This window comes from Mirounga angustirostris, unplaced genomic scaffold (assembly GCF_029215605.1).
Source record: "Mirounga angustirostris isolate CCGP_5_RB_7025 unplaced genomic scaffold, mMirAng1.0.hap1 SCAF_1, whole genome shotgun sequence".
NCBI lineage: Eukaryota > Metazoa > Chordata > Mammalia > Carnivora > Phocidae > Mirounga > Mirounga angustirostris.
This window is the reverse complement of record NW_026991709.1, coordinates 161,442,547-161,462,334: the sequence shown is the minus strand read 5'-3', so window position 1 is coordinate 161,462,334 and position 19,788 is coordinate 161,442,547. Positions and strand designations below refer to the sequence as shown.

At 41.9% G+C, this 19,788-nt stretch overlaps 1 protein-coding gene and 1 pseudogene across 1 annotated transcript in view; one reads left to right on the top strand and one right to left on the bottom strand.

The window, feature by feature from the left end:
- CUNH3orf20 (chromosome unknown C3orf20 homolog) overlaps positions 1 to 19,788 on the bottom strand; it is an 81,934-nt gene that overhangs the window by 39,208 nt on the left and 22,938 nt on the right. Inside the window, exons 7-10 of the mRNA XM_045902173.3 lie at positions 12,532 to 12,681; positions 11,641 to 11,761; positions 4,720 to 4,851; positions 312 to 426 (exon numbers count right to left, since the gene is read on the bottom strand). Of these exons, the coding sequence (XP_045758129.2) occupies positions 312 to 426; positions 4,720 to 4,851; positions 11,641 to 11,761; positions 12,532 to 12,681 (518 nt within the window). The remainder of the gene's footprint in view (positions 1 to 311; positions 427 to 4,719; positions 4,852 to 11,640; positions 11,762 to 12,531; positions 12,682 to 19,788) is intronic.
- On the top strand, positions 16,270 to 17,208 carry LOC123864046 (pyridoxal phosphate phosphatase PHOSPHO2-like; annotated as a pseudogene).

The following is a 19,788-nucleotide window of genomic DNA, read 5'->3' as shown; positions in this document are numbered from 1 at the left end:
GAGGAGTAGGTCAGAGTTACAGAACAACAATGGGAGGCCCAGGAAAATAAAACAACCACAGGAGACACTGAGGACACACGGGAAGGCACTCAGAAACTGAAGGTGGTGAAGGCCTCCATTACTCGTGACATGGCCCTGAGAAAGTACCTTTGCTTCAGAGGCCCAAGTCTTATCACCCATCTACCAATGCGGAAGTCACCCTGCCCGCTCATCTCCCTGGGTGGTAAAAAGCTGTCCTCAGAGATGCCTTGCAGGTGACCCAAGATTTAGGAAGTTATCAGATAGGCACCCCCTACCTTTCTGCCCCTTACCTGCTGCCAGCAAGACAGAATTCATAAATTGTGACACTGTCTTTTTAAACCGCTTCTTGATCTCTGCCAAAGCTCGGTTCATCTTAAATATTTTGTCATCCATGCGGGTCAGTAGCTGGGGAAAGGCCAAGGAGGAGAGAAGCCAGTTAGCCCAACCCACCAACAACTAGGCCTTGCTCTGGTTTGGAGGAGGTGTCGTCCCCTCTGCTGGTACACACCTCTCTCCCCCTCTGCTCAGTGAATTCCTGCACATCAGCCCAATTTCTGTGGAATTGAAGCCTCAGGTAGAGAGAATGGGATGGATAGTGGACAGATTTTCTGAAGAATGATGGTCACTCTATGTGTCCTTCTTTACCCTGCAGGCAGGACTTCCATAAAGGATGCACCCAATTAACAGCAAAGCCTCAACCATCCTTCTGGTTTTTGGCCTCAGCTGCTGCTTCTAGGCTAATTTTATTTATTTATTTGTAATTTATACCCAGCCTGCTTCCAAAAAGGATTTGAGGTGGCGCTCTGGGCTAATAAAGCATTTAAATTGAGGTGTTGCCTCACTTTCAAAGTGCAGCCTCGATAGAAATATTTAGTGAGGAGCCTGGCTGCAGGGCCATAAAAGCTGGGACTGCTGTTCTGCTCGTCGCTCTGATAGGTGGCTCCTTCCAAGGTGATGCGTGTCTGGGGAAGCCATTTAACAAGCTTCTCAGTGATGGGAACTTAGTGGGACGAGGCCACCCTACCTCCCACCCTCAGATTTTCTAGGCTGCCATGGATTTTGCTGATGAGCGATAACCAACCCCAAACACGCAGACATAGGAAGAAGTTGAACGGACTGTAAAAGTCCCAGGTGGGAGAGTGTGGAAGCTGGGCAGGCCCTTACATATCACTATACAGATGGGGACACTGAGGCCCAGAAATGGAAGGGAACAGCCCAAGGCTCTATGGCCTTTTCCTAGCCTAGGCCAGCCTGCACATCAGCAAGTCTTCTCAGGGGCCCCTTGCAGCTCTGACAGTCCAGGAATTGAACATGAGCCAATTTTCTGGGCCTCCAGATCTCATGTCAAAGTATTCCAAGATGCTTAACCCGGCAGCTGAAGTCAACATTTGGAAATCATGTTCCCTACGATAAATCCGATAGTTCCTCATTTGCTGTTGTTTATCTAGTCTGAAATCTGTTATCTCAAACAGAAGGGGTTATGACCTTGACGTTTCTACGGCAAGTCAGTCTTCTGGGTCAGCATCAATGAATACTGACTAGAACCCAGCACTGTTTCCAGAAGCTGTTTTAATGTACCAGTTTGCTTAGCCCTATGCTAAATGTCCCCGAGACAGTTACACTTTTTGAATTATGATGTCCTTTTAAATAACTTTCCTGCTTTCTACCACACTGTCAAACTGCCTCTGTGAGCTTCCCTGATGAAGATAACCACCTTCTAGACCCACACGGTCCACTAGGAATAAAACACAAGCTACACATGTGGTGGTAAACGTTCCTGTAGCCACATGAAAAAGCTCTTAAAGGTGAAGTTAATTCTAGCAACATATTTATCTAACCCAATATATCAAAAAAATGATTATTTTAACATGGAATCAAACTATTCATGAGAAATTTTACATTTTCTTTTCATGTTAAGTTTTTGAAATGCAATGCGTATTTTCTCTTTTGGCCAATCTCCATTGAGACTTGTCACATTACAAGTGCTCAGTAGCCACTTGTGACTTGTGGCTACCATATTGGACAGCACAGCTCTGAACTTCTAGTTCTCACTTCTAAGATTGCATTCAGGTAAGATAAAATAAGACTTGAATTATTAAGGGGCTTTCCTAGGCCCAGAGGGCATGTTTGGTACATGGACAGAGAGTGACCTCTCTTGGCTGTTCATGGGGGTCTTTGATTGCTTACATCCTGGTTCTTAGCAGTGATCCAGATTCCAGTGACTACCAAACAAGAGGTTGTTAGGAAAACGAAGCATCACTACCATTTTATGGGAAAGAACAATTCTCTAATATCTATTGCCTTTGGTAAGAAAAGCTCGCTCACATTTTTAAAACACAGTCTAAAAAAGGTTTTTAAGAAATAGAGACATAGGACCTCATGCATCGTGTGTACTTAGTCATATAACACAGAAAAGTGATTTTTAGAGTAGAGTAATAAAATGGAACCAAATGGGCAGGGTGGACTCATCAATAAGCATGATCATCATCTTAGCTCAAATGGATCAAAAGCCGGGGTTCTTCTGCTCTTTGAAGTAATCAGTGCAGCCTGAAGTCACAGGCATCTGAGTTTCCTGGGTGCTCCTATGGGGCCCCTTTAACGAACACTCTCTCCTGGTACCCCAGCAGCTTCCATGGTGCCCCTCTCCCTGGCACACTGTACCAATCCAGCTGGATTACAACTGGTGTTGATGCTTTTGCCCCCTTCCATTAGACGGAAGGTATTTTAGAGACTAGAGGGAGTGAGATTTCTTCCATTTCTACATCCCAGCAGCCAAGTTGGCACACTGCAACTGCTAATCAATGTTTATTGAATTATTTAATGAATTAATGAAATTGAAATGCTGCTCAAATGAAAAGGTGGTGGGAAAACAGGTGCAATGCTCTCCTCCCAGAGAAACACAGGTGTTCTCTGTGTCTTGTTCATATAGCATGGGTCCCTCACAAATGCCTGCCTCCATGTCCCCATGTAAAGTGAGAACATTGGGCTGGCTGCTCCTAATGGGCTCTGTCAGCTCTGTGAGTCTATGAGCCTGTGGCATGTTGGTGGCAAATGCCCCTGCAGCACAACAGCCTTGCTCAGCCCCAGACAGCAACATGCAGAGGGCGCAATGCCCTCTGGATGATCATATAAATGAACATCCAAACCAGGACACTTTTGAGAGTGAAATAAGATGCTATTAATAATTTCTCCAGGCTGGGGGTGCCTTGGTGGCTCAGTCCTTAAGCGTCTGGCTTCAGCTCAGGTCATGATCCCAGGGTCCTGGGATCAAGCCCCACATCAGGCTCCTGCTCAGCGGGAAGCCTGCTTCTCCTCTCACTCCCTCTACTTGTGTTCCCTCTCTCACTATGTCTCTCTCTGTCAAATAAATAAATAAAATCTTCAAAAAAAAAAAATAATTCCTCCAGGCTGGCAGGTATAAACCGGGACTGAGCCCGCAGAAACTGGAAGGTGTGGGTCCCTCTGCTCCCATTCCAAGGAGTCTTCCCCAGTGAACTAATCCCAGCAAAGCACCCTGGTTGCAATGCAAGTGGCTTGCTCCATCAATGAACCCTTGGTTACCCCAGTCTCACGGTATATGTCAAGTGTTCTCAACTAGACCAGTAACCCCTCAAGGATTGGGGATCCATCCTCTCCATCTCTCTCCATGATGATGACTCGGGATCAGGAACACAGTAGGATCCATAAAGACCCAGCAAATAGAAGACCTGGGCTTCCAGTCTCCACTGTTTTCTTACCCACCCAACAAACATTTAGTAAGTACTTAATTTGAAGCAGTCCTGTTCTGGAGCCCTGGAGAAAGACATTAGTAGGAATGACAGGAAATTCTCAGTCTGGTAGAGAAGATAGGTTTATAAATAAAGGAGTGCTAGAATAGAGATGAGTCATGGCTGGGAGGGCTGAGCAGAGGGAGAGGTGGACTCTCCTTGGGATGGAAAGGGGGTGGTGGAGAGGGTCATCAACACACATTGGTAGTTATTCTTTCCAGTATCATCTCTCCCTCTTCTGGTAACAGCACCATGGTGTTCCTGCCCCATCCTTCACCCAGGTGGTATACCTGGACTGATCATGCCCTTCGGCTCTCAGGATGGACGTGATACTCAAGCCTGCCCTGTGAGAGCAACCTGTGCTCCTGGCCACGGTGGCCACTTCAGGCAGAGGCAGCAACGTTGGTGTTGGCACTTCTACTTGAGCACTTAGGAAAGAGAAGCCCTTTTTCTCCTAGAAAGAACAAAGCTGGTAGAATAACGAGCCCAGAGATGCCCATGACCATCTTGTCACCATAAGGAGAGAAACTCCCTGAGAATGAAGCCAATAAAGAGGAAAGCAGAGCCAAGAGATGGGAAGATCTGATGGAATCATTTGAGGGTCTGGATCCAGCCATGCCTACAGCTGCCTACGGATAGACTTTTCAATTTACTGAGCCAATATAGTTTCTCTCCATGCTTTGCTAATCTACTTTGGAGACTATCACAAATGAAAGACTCCTAACTGATAGAAGTTTCACAGAGAAGGTAGTGCTAACATCAGACAGTGAATGATGAATAGGAGTCCATTCATCAGTCAGAGAAAGAGGTAGGGCCCTGCATGGGGAAGGGGGTGGAGGGATAGAGGAGCACAGGCACTGAGATATGGACTGGCAACCCACATTGAGACATGCTGGGGTCAGGCCTGGGGACCTGGTCTGCTTTGGCTTACCCGTTTTTCATGCGCTACCCCATGGGGACAATTGCTGGCTGATACCGAGAGTGTTATTGTTTCATTTAGGGAGGTGAAGGTGACCATGATGGAGTCCTGGCTCAGCACCGTCAGCTTAATTTGCTCATTCACCTGCAGATGAAGAAACAGTTCTTAGGGAGTCTCTGCTTCTATTATCCACCCTTCCCCTCCCCCCCCCCCCCACCACAAAGCACAAAACTCCTCTTGGCTTGGGGCCGAGAAAGCTGTAAGATCTTACCAGTTCTTTTGTTGGAATTTAGCTTTCCTAAAGAAGAAAGAATTCCAGTCTTTTTTTGGGGGACTGGCAGAAAACCTAACTGATGCTTTCCTATACCTGCCCCTTCCCTTTCCAGCCCAAGCTTAGAACTACCTGTGAAAGAGACATAGGAATCTGGAGGCAAATCAGCTTTGGTTCTAGTAGAGCTGGATAGAGATGCAGGTTGGGTCATAAGCCTACACTATCTATGAATCAGACATGTGCACCCAGGCACCAAGTCTGACTATGAGCCTTGCTCTAGAGCACACAGAGCTGCCTTGGGAAGCTGACAACAAGGCAGGAAGCACCAGAATGCACTCCTCTGTGGGTGGGTGGGCAGATGACAAAAGGAAACCCAGCAGGGGCTGAACCATACATGCTCAGTCCCCTCCCCTCAATCACCAAATATTCACTACTCTTCCCCTGAGGAGGAACCAAAGCGGCCTTTTTTTTTTTTTTTTTTTTAAGATTTTATTTATTTATTCATGAGAGACAGAGAGAGAGAGAAGCAGAGGGAGAAACAGGCTCCCAAGGAGCAGGGAGCCCGATGTGGGACTCGATCCCAGGACCTTGGGATCATGACCTGAGCCGAAGGCAGACGCTTAACCATCTGAGCCACCCAGGCGCCCCAAAGGGGCCTTTTAAAAAGATCACTTCCAAAAGGGTGGGATTTCCTATGTAGCAGTCCCAGATAGAAAGAGGGAGGATGAGCTGCCTTTACAGCAACTCACTCCTTACTGAGAATTTTGTGTTCTAGAAGTAAGTTCCAATTCAGGCTCTGTTAGCAAGCCAGCTTCTCTGAAGCTAAAATTCCTCAAGGGGAAATAGCTGAAAGGCTAGTATTACGTTCAAATGAGATGAAGATTATAGCAGTGGCTTCACAAGCCACAAAGATCCCTAACACACATGAGCAGATATTGTCAGGATATGGCAGCGCAATCCTGTGAGGTCCCTGGATGGTTCACGTCTGCAGAGAGTTACGTATGCACAGAGGCCCTACGCAAGGGCCTAGGAGTCTACAGCCCCACCTGCTGTGTGGTGATGCTTTCTTCCATCTTCAATGTCCCTGATCTATGTGTACCCCAGGACTCCCCTGAACTAAGGAATACTCTTCATTTCACTTCCATTTCCTTCTGCTATACCATTTATTGGCCCCAAAGTCTACATTCAGTTTCTTCACCACTGAGTCCCTTCCTCATACTCTACAGTCTGTGTGCTAGTGCTCTCTAGCACCCGGAAAACATTTGATCCATGGCTGCCTTCTTGTCAAGTCTTTTGACATCTTCAAACTTGTTGATCATTCCCACTTAAGAAAAAACCCTACCTTCTCCTGTTCTTCTAGAGAGTGTAGTATAGAGCTGTGGTTGAGAGCTCAAGTGCTACAGTTTGACAAGTTTCAAATCCCAGTGTAGCTACTTACCAGTGGAGCAATTTTAGGCAAGTTGGTTAGCTTCTCTGAGCCTGGGGACAGTAACAGAAATTTTTTCCTAGGGCACTGAGCAGATTTCATGGGAAAACATGCACAGGGCTTAGCACAGTACAACTGTTTTTTATTATCCCTGCTCCCTGGGTGGTTTCTCTTCCTCTCTCCAGTGCCCCAAATATGGGTGCTCTATAAGCTCATTCACTACTCATCTTCTTGGGAATTCATGAGCCAACCCATCACATATATCCATCATCCCTAATCTCTCACTCTAAGAGAGGATTATGTCATAAAAGCCACTGAGCCCAATTAGCACATCTAAAACTATATTGATCTCTGACGCTCTCAGAAACTTCTGTTTCCACCCAGATACATACTCCATTGTGGAGTCATCTATACTCCTCTCTCCTCTCATTTATCCCCTACAGCTGATGCTTGAATGCCACTGAATCCTTCTACTAAAATGGCTCCTTTAAAAAATGTTGCTTCTACCCTTCATCATGTCAGGTCTGGCTAGTAACTCCATAACTAATCTTTGAACTAGCCCATCCTCTGATCTTTCCCTTTCTAGTCAAATTTCTTTTTTTAAAAAATATTTTATTTATTTATTTGACAGAGAGAGACACAACGAGAGAGGGAACACAAGCAGGGGGAGTGGGAGAGGGAGAAGCAGACTCCCTGCAGAGCAGGGAGCCCAATGTGGGGCTCGATCCCAGGATCCTGGGATCATGACCTGAGCTGAAGGCAGACACTTAACGCCTTTCTGGTCAACTTTCTACACACTGCTGAACTGAGCATGCCAGCCCTCAACTTAGAAACTGACCAACTGGTTCTACTTCCAATACAACTGAGTCAGTTCCTACCAGGCTGACCCTCCCACAGAACTTGACACAAATACAATAAAACAATAACTGAAGTCTCTGAAGAATAAATAAAAGTGGGCAAATTTTGAAGAATCAAAACTTAAAAGAAAGGGCCAGCATGGGATGAATTTCTACCTTATAGCTTTACCCTGAAGGCAAGCCACCGTCATGGCCAAAACACCACCATCTTCCTGGCCTAGAGAACCAAAGGGCTAAACTTGTGGAAACTACAATCACAGAAAAGTCAGGATAAAATTCCAGAAGAGACAGTGCCAAAGAAATAGAGCTCCAGGGGCGCCTGGGTGGCTCAGTCATTAAGCGTCTGCCTTCGGCTCAGGTCATGATCCCAGAGTCCTGGGATCAAGCCCTGCGTTGGGCTCCCTGCTCGGCGGGAGGCCTGCTTCTCCCTCTCCCACTCCCCCTGCTTGTGTTCCCTCTCTCGCTGTGTCTCTCTCTGTCAAATAAATAAATAAAATCTTAAAAAAAAAAAAAAGAAATAGAGCTCCAAATTCTATGAATAAACCATCCATATCCCTGGCTAATCCCTGAACCATGCATGAGCAGAGAAGACTCAAGACAGCTTACTGCTAGGGAAACAGAAAAACTGAACTGAGATGTGAGCTCCTGCCTACTACAGGTAAGACAAAGTTTGTGGTGTGAGTCTAACCTAGTTCACTGCCTGCTAAAACAAAAATGTTAACACTCTTCAGAGAAATATATCAAAATTCAGACTCCACAATCCACAGATCCTCACACAACATACACAATGTCAGTGATCTAAAATTACTCAACATGTAAAGAACTGGTGAAGTGTGAGCCATTCTTAAGGTAACAGATAGCCAATCCTGTGTGGTATGTCCCAGATGTTGAAATTATCAGACAAAAACTTTAAAGCAGCTAATTTAACTGTACTCAATGAAGCCAAGGAAAATATATTTGTAATAAATGAAAAAATAGACAATCTCGGCACAGAAATAGAAAATATTAAAAAAGAACTAAATGGAAATTCTAGACTTGAAAATATATATACAAAAATTTAAAAATTCACAGGATTAGCATGATAGCAGAATGAAGATATCAGAATAAAGTCAGTGAACTTGAGAGTTAGATCCATAGAAATTATCCAAGCTGAGAACAGAAGAAACTGAACAAGAAAGAACAGAGTTGGGGTGCCTGGCTGGCTTAGTCAGTTAAGTGTCCAACTCTTAACCAAATTTTGGCTCAGGTCATGATCTTGGGGTTGTGAGATCAAGCCCCACATGGGGCTCCATGATGAGTGTGGAGCCTGCTTAAGATTCTCTCTGGGGGCGCCTGGGTGGCTCAGTTGGTTAAGCACTGACTCTTGATTTCCACTCAGGTCATGATCTCAATGTCGTGAGATCGAGCCCTGTGGTGGGCTCCACGCTCAGTGGAGAGTCTGTTTGAGATTCTCTCTCTCCCTCCCCTTTTGCCCCCCCCACACACTTTCTCTCTCTCTCAAATAAATAAATCTTTTTAAAAAGAAGAGGCAATGTCAACTTGAATGTCCACACAAAGTATCCTTAAAAAAAATTCTCTCTCTCTCCCTCTGTCCCTGCCCCTGGTTGTGCTCTCTCTCTCTTGAAAATTAAAAGAAAAAGAAAGAACAGAGTCTCAGAGACCTTTGGGACAATATTGAAAGCTCTAAAATACATGTAGTTGGAGTCTCAGGGGAAAAGGGGAGAGATTGAGCACATTTTTCCCTAAAACAATGACAGAAGACTTTCCAAATTTGGTGAAGGACATGAATTTACAAATTCAAGAAGCTCAGGAAACCCCCAACAGAACAAAGACAACCATACCTAAACACATCATAGTCAAACTTAGAAAATCAGGTTAAAGAGAAAATCTTGAAAGCAGCTAGAAAAATGAACAATGATTTGAATAAATACAGAATTCTCATCATAAACTTTGGAGGACATACACAGTGGAACAGTATTTTTAAATTGCTGGAAGGAAAAAAAAAAACAGTCAACCCAGAATTCCATACTCAGCAAAGATATCCTTTCATAAAGACATTTTTAACACGAAAGCAAACAGAATTTGTTGTCAGCAGATCTGCCCTTCACGATATTCTAAAGGAAATGATACTGGAGGGAAACTTAGATTTTCAGAGAGGAATGAAAAACACTGGAAATGTAAATATTTGGGTGACAACAAACTGGCCACTGCAGCCTACAAAACAACAAGCAAGTTCCTCAGCCTGACATCCAACACGTCTCACCTCTACCTCACAGCATATACACCTCCTGCCCCCCTTTCTTTCACAAGAAGCACCTGTGAACTTTTAAAGATGACACACTAAGTCTCAAATCCAAGCCTTTACAGATGCTATTCCTTCTACCCAGAATGCTCTCCCTTCCCTCTTCTATCTACATGAATCATATGCACCCACATTCCTGAGGCAACTCAAAGGTCATTTTGTACTCCAGGCCGCTCCTGACTACACCAGTCCCTGTTGTGCACTTCTTTATGCAGCTCCAGGGGATAGAACAATGAACTGAACTATGTTACCCAAACGCTTTAGTGATGTCAAAGCAACTTCCCTGCCATTATTTTATTTAATTCCCACAAAAGCAGTGTGAGGCAGGGCTGGTCTGGTGATCCACTCTGTATTGATTAGACAATCGAGACTCAGAGGAGCTGAGTGATTTTCACACAGCTTCAAAGCCAGAGTCTGGCTAGCTGGCACTATATAAGGCTTCTCAGGCTCTCATTCCATTCTGTCCACTTGGTCACACTGACACATAATATATGGTGCCTGTATGCAACCAATTTATAATCTTCATGGACTATAAACTTCATACAGCTACAAAAAGTTTAATATTAAGACAACAACTCAATACACTCCTAGACTGACAATCTCTGACCTGGCCAAACATCAGAATTGATTGTCAAAAATACAGAAATCTAGCACTTATAACAGACCACCTGAATCAGAATCTCTCTGAGGCTGTGTCTGGTGATCTGCATTTTTTAAGGTTCCACAGGATTCTTATATGCAACCAGAGCATGACTAATTATCATATGAGTAACCCAGACTGTGGGTACTGTGAGAAGAGAGAACTGGATGTAGACTACAGTGCCAGGATGGAGAAGAAGCATGAGCTGGGCTGTGAAGGAGGGGAAATTTGGATTGGCAGAGAGAGGAGGGAGCACATTTCAGGCCAAGGGGATAGGAAGGGTGAGTGAGATATGTTCAAGGGATTGAATGTTTCTGAGCAGAGGTGTGATCTATAGGAATTCAGATATAAGGATGAAAATCCAGTGGCCAATGCAGAGGATGAATAGGACAGGTATGAGACAGACAATTAGGGGTAGGGTACCTGAGCCCTGCCACACACTCTAGGAGTACTTCCGTCCATAACCCTTACCCTGGGGCTCTTAATACCACCTTGAGTGGATTTTGTGTTCTGTGATCTTTCTCTGAATCCCTATGAATTTGTCCCTCTCTAATTGCCCTTAATCTTCTCTATCTTGTGTTACTCTCCTGGACTTTGGGTTTCCTTGAAGGGCATTGCTTATCTTTCTACCCCCTAGATCAGTGATTCTCAATCAAGGGCAACTATTTCCACCCCCCACCCCCCAGCGACATCTGACAATGTCTGGGGATATTTTCAGTTGTCACAACTTGGGGAGAGGATACTTCTGGTATCTGGTGGGATGCTGCTAAATATCCTACAATGCACAGTTATAACAAAGAATTATCCATCCCAAAGTGTCTTTTCTGCCAAGGATGAGAAACTTTGCCTTAAATAAAGTAACAAGCACATTTAGTTACTTTATTAATAACTTTATCATTATTAATATTAGTAATTCCACACTAATTTATTATTTAATAAATCTTTGATGAGTGGCTGTCTAAACAATCAAATGAATAATAAAAAAGAGTTTGTCTGTCAGCCACCTTTGACTTACAGGTTTTTTATTTCATGACATAGTAAAGTTATACAAACAGAAACTGGGCAGACCAACATAGAATTACAATTCTTATTGCCATGTATAGGCATTAAAAATAAAGCTATCAACTACTATAATGGTTCCTTCTAAAGTGAAGGGCATTTAAACCATCAAAATGTAGTAATATTAACAATAAAAATAAAAAATAGGACAGATATTACTAGGAAAGGTCAGTACAGCAGCCAACAGTTGTTGTAGGCTGGAGAAAAGTTAACCTCAGCCAGCTCCCGACCCCTGCTCACCAACTGGGGAATGGCTGAATGAGACTATAAAGCTCCTGAGGGCAAGGCACTTGTCTTACAGGTATCCCTCTGACTCTTAATGCTGGGCAGCCCAAGGAAGGTTGCTGAAGCCGCCCCACCTGTGCTGTCCATGCCCACCTTATATTCCAGGGAAAGCAAAGTCTCTGTCTTGGAAGTCCAGCTCCATTTGTGGACTACGTAGCCCTTGTAGTCATTGGCGGTCCCACCTTCCTCATCCAAGACTAGGACGTATGGGCAACTAGGAGAAATACAGAGGTGAGAAGTTGATGCCAAGCAACTGAAGGAAGCCCTCATCACTACAGGGTATAGGCAGGCAGGGCTCTGAGACACTGTCCTAGACTAGAAGAACCATGAAGGCCAGTGGGCAGCCTCACTTCTTCTGCCTAATCTGGTCTGATGCCTCTTCATCTGTTGATGCTACAGGAATGTCAGTCAGAAGGGGCAGGTTTGAGAGAGATAATAGAGGCTCAGGCCAAACCCAGGAGGGAAGAAATGAAACGTGAGCCCAAAAGTCTGGGCATACAAGATCTCAGGCACCAAAATGGCAACAGGAACATCTATAACACAAGAGTAAGTCATTCCTTCTGAAAACAGTTCCTTATGAAATTGAATTTTGGCTGACAAGAATATGTGCCTCTCTTAAAAACCCCCATGGAAGTGGTACCCATGGCCTCTCCTTCACTTACTTGTGGTATAAAACATTCTTCTCCACGAAGTAATTCTTCCATGAATCAAGCCAATAATCCAGATCTTAGTGCTCTGGGGGTACAAGTGGAGCAGGACTTGGGGAATTGCCCTTCTCTTTTGCTATGACATGGATCTATCAAGCAAGGTCAAGCCTCAAAATACCTATGTCCCTGCAGGCCCCACTTTAGCCCTGCCTCACTGCCTTCCCAGACCTCTGGACACTGATGGCTCCTCCTTTTCCCATGGACTACCACCTCATTGTCTCCCTTTGTCACCACCAGAAACACTTCCATGGGGCCAGGATTTCCCCAAACCACTCACCAGGCCTTCATGTTGTAGTAAACACAGCCCTGTCCATCAGCATTGAACAGAGCCAGAAAGAAGCTGGGTGTGTCATTAAAGAGGCAGGTAATGGCTCTCCCTCTGCAGCACGTGGGGATCTGACACATGGCGATGTTCCCAGAGGGATAGCTGGCAGAAATGGTCAAGGAAAACTAACAGAAAACTCTCCAGGTTCTGCTTTCAGGTGCTCCATGGAAAGTATCATGTCAAAATAATAGCTATTTGGTGCATCATTTCCAGTCTTCAAAGACCCTCCCTGCACTTTGCATAACTAACAATAATTATGGAACACAACCATGCCCTGTGTGCCTTCCTGTATCTTCTTCCTATTTCTCACAACCACCCTGTGGTAGGTAGCATTATCTCCATCTCACAGATGAGTAGGTGTTCCTGGGATATGGGACTTTTAGTGCTAAAGCCAGGAAAATCTCAGGCAAACCGGGACAAGATGGCCATCCTACAGATGAGAAATCCAAGGTGCAAAGAAATGATCATCCTACATGACAACACAAGGAAGTGGCAGAACCAGGACCTGAACTGTGAAGTATATTTCTAATGCTGTCAGGCTGCCTCCCTTTATGATCAGTCTAGGAGAGCAGGCAACGTCTCCCTGCTCATTTCCTACTAGGTGATCCCAAGAAGCACTGGTCCCAGCTTAAAGGAACATGGTGTGGGCAGCTACTGCAGGAATTTCAGTAGTACCCCAGACAGAAGAGTTTCAGTGGTTGGCACTGGGGCTCAACTGCTTTCAAATGCTTTCCTACCAATGGGGGAAAAAGAACTAAACAGATAGGAATCATAAATAGTAACAAATAGAAATTCTAGAGCTGAATAGTACAATAATTGGAATGAAAAAATCATTAGATGGGTTTAGCAGCAGATTGGAGCAGAAGAGTCAGTGATCTCAAAGATGGATCAATTAGAGTTATCTAGCCTGAGGAGCACAAAGAAAAAAGAATGAAGAAAAATTAATGGAGCCTAAGAGACCTATGGCAGGCCATCAAGCATACAGACATATCCATAACAGGAGTCTCAGAAGGACAGGAGAGAGAGAAGAGGGGAAGAAAGAATATTTGAAGAAATAATGACTAAAAGTGCCGCAAATTTGATGAGAGACATGACTGTACACACTCAAGAAGCTTAATAAACTCCAAGGTGAATAAATGCAAAGAGAGCCACACTGAGACATATTATTATCAAACTGCCAAAAGACAAAGACAAAGAGAGAATCTTGAAAGCAGCAAGAGAAAAGAGACTCATTGTGTACACGGGATCCTTAATAAGGATAAGGACAATTTCTTATCACAAACCATGGAGGCCAGAAGGCACTGGGATGAAATATTTAAATACCAAAAAAAAAAAAAAAAGCTATCAACTAAGAATTCTATATTGAGCAAAACTATCCTACAAAAATAGAGACGAAATTAAGACTTTCTAGATAAATAAAAGTTGAGGGGGTTCACCACTAGTCGACCTGCCCTACAAGAAATGCTAGGAGTACTTCAGGCTGATGTGAAAGGATACTAGATAGTAACTCAAAGCAATACAAGGAAAAAAAAATACCAGTAAAGGTAACTATATAAGTAAATATAAAACCAGTATTATTGTATTTTTGGTTTATAATTTCTTTTTTCCCCACCTAAGTTGAAAGACAAAGGCACAAAACACTAATTGCAAATCTATGTTAATGGCACACAATGCATATATAAAGATGTAATTTCTGATAACAATGTAGAGGAGGAAGGGTGAGCTGTTTAGCAGCAGAGTTTTGTGTACTATTAAGCCTAAGCTGGTATTAGTTGAAACTTGTTTGTTGTCAATTGTAATACTCAAATGTATTAGTTTCTTGGGATTTCCATGATATCCAGACCACAGACTTGATAACCTGAGTAACAGAAATTTATTTTCTCACAGTTCTGGAGGTTAGAAATCCAAAATCAAGGTGTTGACAGGGCCCAGCTTGTGGGGGTTCTAGAGAAGAATCCTTCCTTGCCTCTCCCTAGTTTCTGGTGGTTGCTAGGAATCTTTGGCATTACTTGGTTTATGGATGCACCATTCTAATCTCTGCCTCAGTCATCACATGGCCTTCTTCCCTCTTTGTGTGTTTCTGGCTTCTTGTCATTGGATTGGGCTCCACCCTAAGCCAATATGACTTAATCTTAATTATATTTGCCAAGACCCTACTTCCAAATATGAACACATTTTGAGGTTCTAGGTGAATATAAATTTTGAGGAGACACTGTTCAACCCATTATACCAGGGTAACCACTAAAAAATAACTAAAAAATATGGAATAAAGAAAATGAGAAGGAATAAAAATGGCATACTATAAAAAAAAAATCAGTTCAACACAAAAGAAGGTAATAATATAGGAACTCAAGAACAAAAAAAGATATGACATATAGAAAATGAATAGTAAAGTGACAGAATCAAGCCCTTCCATATCAGCAGTTACATTAAATAAAAATGGATTAAATTCTCCAACAAAAAGGCAGAGATTGACAGAATGGATTTTTTTTTTTTTTTAAAGATCCAGCTATATGCTGTCTACAAAGAAGCTTACTTTAGATCCAAAGACACAACTAGGTTGAAAGTCAGATGATGGAAAAAAGATATTGCATGTAACTATTCTATGCAAATTCCATGCAAAAAGACAGCAAAGGTGGTTATACTGATATCAGAGACAACAGACTTTAAAAATTTTTACAAGAGACAAAGAAGAACATTATATATTGAGAAAATGGTCAATACCTCAAGAAGATACACCAATTATAGACATATACACACCTAACAACAGAGCCCCAAAACATATGAAGCAAAAATTTATAGGATTAAAAAAAGAAATAGTTCTACAATAGAAGTTGGGACACTTCACTACCTTACTTTTAATCATGGATAGAACAACTACACAGAAGATCAATAAAGAAAATAGAGAATTTGAACAACACTATAAACCAACTAGACCTAACAGAACACTCCACCCAACAGTAGCAGAGTACACATTCTTTTTGAGTCCACAGGACCATTCTCTGGTAGAGACAATATGTTAGGCCACAAAACAAGTCTCAATAAATTTTAAAAGATTGGAATCTTAGAAAGTACCTTCTCTGACAACAGAATGAAACAAGAAATCAATGGCAGAAGGAAATTTGGAAAATTCTCAGATAGGTGCAAATTAAACAATACACCTTTAAACAACCAATGGATAGAGAAGCAATCAAAAGGGAAATTAGAAAATAGTTGAAGGTGTAAAAACAAAAATACAATATATCGAAACTTATGGGATAAGGCACGGGAATGAGGTCAGAGTGCAGAGTCCAAGGGAGAAGCCACAGAGGCCAGGATGGCTGCTGACATCTGGCCTGGGTCACTGAGGAGCCCTGGAGATCTGGCCCAGTCTGATGCTTGCACCTACATTCAGGGCAGACCTGGCAGGTTTTCTATCAGGTGTTCTACTGTAATAATGCTGGAGTTAGGAAGTCTCCATTTCTTTGCTCCAAACCAGAAGACTTTGTTCCCTGCATACAGAGTAGGAGTAATGTTGGTTAGAAACTGGCTGGTGTTTAAAACTGAAGATTGTCATGACTGTTTAACATAAGCTCTATTCTGAAGTAAAACTAATTGTCTTGGGAATACCAAGTCAGTTTCATTCTGAGTGCTCAAAAATCATCCCCACAGGAACACAAATACTGGTAACCCAAATTTGCTTTTGGAACCATGAAAACTTTGCTCATTTTTGACTTTGACAATACAGTCATAGATGACAATAGTGACACCTGGATTGTACAGTGCACTCCAGAGAAAAAGCTTCTACAAAATTCTTATGAAAAAGGATTTGGGGCAGAATTTATGGGCAGAATCTTTAAGTTTTTGGAAGGTGCAGGTGTAAGAGAAGATGAAGTGAAAAGAGCAGTGACATCAATACCTTTATCTCTAAGGATGGTGGAACAAGGATAGAACAAGAAAGAACAAGGATAAATTTGACTGCATCAATATTTCAGATTCAAATTCAGTCTCCATAGATTGGGTTTTAGGAGCTACTAGTTTTCATGATGTGTTTGATAAAGTGTTTACAAATCCAGCAGCTTTTGATAGCAATGATCATCTCACTGTGAAAAATTATCATGCTCACTCTTGCAATAGGTACCCAGAGAATCTTTGCAAAAATGTAGTTTTGGTAGAATTTGTAGATTCAGTTACAACAGTTACAACTTATAGATTATACACAAATTGTTTATATAAGTGATCGTGGAAATGATGTCTGTCCAGTAACTTTTTAAAAGAAGAATGATGTTGCCATGCCATAGAAAGGATATACTTTATTATTTTTTTTTAAGATTTTACTTATTTATTTGAGAGAGAGAGAATGAGAGACAGAGAGCATGAGAGGGAGGAGGGTCAGAGGGAGAAGCAGACTCCCTGCCGAGCAGGGAGCCCGATGTGGGACTCGATCCCGGGACTCCAGGATCATGACCTGAGCTGAAGGCAGTCGCTTAACCAACTGAGCCACCCAGGCACCCCGAAAGGATATACTTTATAGAAAACTCTTTTCATAAAATGTCTCAAAATCTTGAACCTATGAAATAACCTTCTATTGTAGTTTGGTCTTCAGATGTTGAAATAATTTCTCATTTACAATTTCTAATAAAGGAGTAATATGCCAACAACAACAACAAAGTCATGGAACAATGTGAAAGCAGCTCAGGAAGAAATTTATAGCTATAAATAAAACATTAAAAGAGAAGAAAGATCTCAAATCAATAACCATAATTTCCACCTTAAGGAACTAGAAAAAGAAGAGCAAACTAAAGTTAAAGCTAGCAGAAGAGAGGGAATAATAAAGATTATAAGAAAGAGAAATAGAATAGAGAACAGAAAAACACTAGAAAGAACCAACAAAACCAAAAGTAGTTTCTTTGAAAAGAGCAACAAAAAATTGAGAAATCTTTAGCTAGACTGACTCAGAAAAAAAGGAAAATTCAAATTCCTAAAATCAGAAAGTGGAGACTTTACTACTGACTTCACAGAAATTAAAAAAATATATATATCATAAGAGATGTATATCAACAATTGTATATCTACAAGTGAGATAGTCTAGTTGAAAAAAAAATTCCTAGAAACATGCAAAGGGAAGTTGCAGGATACAAGATCAACACACAGAAATCAGTTGCCCCTCATGAACATGGGATGTCTTTCCATTTATCTCAGTCTTCTTTATCTCAACAGTATTTTGTAGTTTTCGGTGTACAAGTCTGACACCTCCTTGGTTAAATTTATTCCAAAGTATTTTATTCTTTTTTTTCTTTTTTAAAGATTTTATTTATTTGACAGAGAGAGACACAGCGAGAGAGGGAACACAAGCAGGGGGAGTGGGAGAGGGAGAAGCAGGCTCCCTGCAGAGCAGGGAGCCCGATGCGGGGCTCGATCCCAGGACCCTGGGATCATGACCTGAGCCGAAGGCAGACGCTTAACGACTGAGCCACCCAGGCGCCCTGTATTTTATTCTTTTTGATGCTATTGTAAATGACATCATTTCCTTTTGTTCATTGCTTTTTTATGTTACTGCTGTTCATACAACATTTCAGATCATTTATTGCTAGTATTCATGGATTGGAAGACTTAATCTTGTTCATGGCAAAATGCCCCACAGTGACCTACAGGTTCAATGCAATTCATATCAAAATTTCATCATTCTTTTTTGCAAAAACAGAAAATTTGATTTTAAAAATAATACAGACTTGCACAGGACCCCAAATAACCAAAATAATCTTGAAAAAAGAACAAAGTTGAAAGAGTCAAACTTCCTAATTTCAGCATTTCACTACAAAGCTACAATAATCAAAACACTATGGCACTGACATACAGATGAATGGAATAGAATTGAGGGTCTAAAAATAAAGTCACATACCAATGATTAACTGATCTTCAACAACGGTGCCAAGACCATTCAAAGGTGAAAGAATAGCCTCAAGAAATAGAGGTGGGACAACTGGATATCACATGAGAAAGGATGGAGTTGGATCCTGATCTCACACCATACGCAAAAATCAACTGAAAATGGATCAAAGACCTAAATGTAAGATCTATAACTATAAAACTCTTAGAAGACAATATAGGCATAAGAATGGTTTCTTAGATATGAAACCCAAAGCACAAGGAACAAAAAAAAAAAGAAAAACTGGACTCCATAAAAATTGAAAACTTCCTACATCAAAGGATACTATCAAGAGATTTAAACAACACCCCACAGGATAGAAAAAAAATTGCAAATAATTTATCCGATAAAGATCTAGTATCTATAATATATAAACAATTCTTGCAACTCATTAAGTAATGGACAATCAAATAAATGGGCAAAGGACTTGAATACACATTTCTACAAAGAAGATATACCAGGAAAGCACATGAAGATGCTTGAAATCATTAGTTATTAGGAAAACCATTCAAAACCACAATGAGATATTACTTTACATCCACTAGAATGGCTGGAATTTAAAAATTGGAAAATATCAAGTGTAGTCAAGAATGTGGAGAATCTGGAACTCTCACACATTGTGGGTGGGAATATAAAATGGTAGAGCCACTGGGGAAAACGTTTTGGAGGACCCTCAATAAGTTAAACATATAATTACCATATGACCCGGTAATTCCACTCCTACATATAGACCCAAAAGAATTGAAAACAGGTGTGCAAACAAAACTTATAAGAATGTGCATAGCAGCATTATTCACAATAGCCAAATGGTGGGAAAAACCTAATGTCCATAAACAAATGAATGGATTAGAAAAAAGTGGAACATCCATAAAATAGAATATTATTCAGCCACAAAAAGGAAATTCTGAGATGTGCTATAATATGTATAACCCTTGAAAACATTATGCTCAGTGAAAGAAGCCAGATACAAAAGGCCACATATTGTAGGATTTATAAGATGTCCAGAAGAGGGGGCCCCTCGGTGGCTCAGTAGTTAAGTGTCTGCCTTCAGCTCAGGTCATGATCCCAGAGTCCTGGGATTGAGCCCCACATCAGGCTTCCTGCTCAGCAGGAAGCCTGCTTCTCCCTCTCCTACTCCCCCTGCGTGTTTTCCCTCTCTTGCTGTGTCTCTCTCTGTCAAATAAATAAACAAAAAATCTTTAAAAAAAAAGATGTCCAGAAGAGGCAAATCAAAAGAGACAAAAATCAGATTGGTGGTTGCCAGGGCTAGGGTAGGGGAAACAGAAAGTGACTGCTGAATG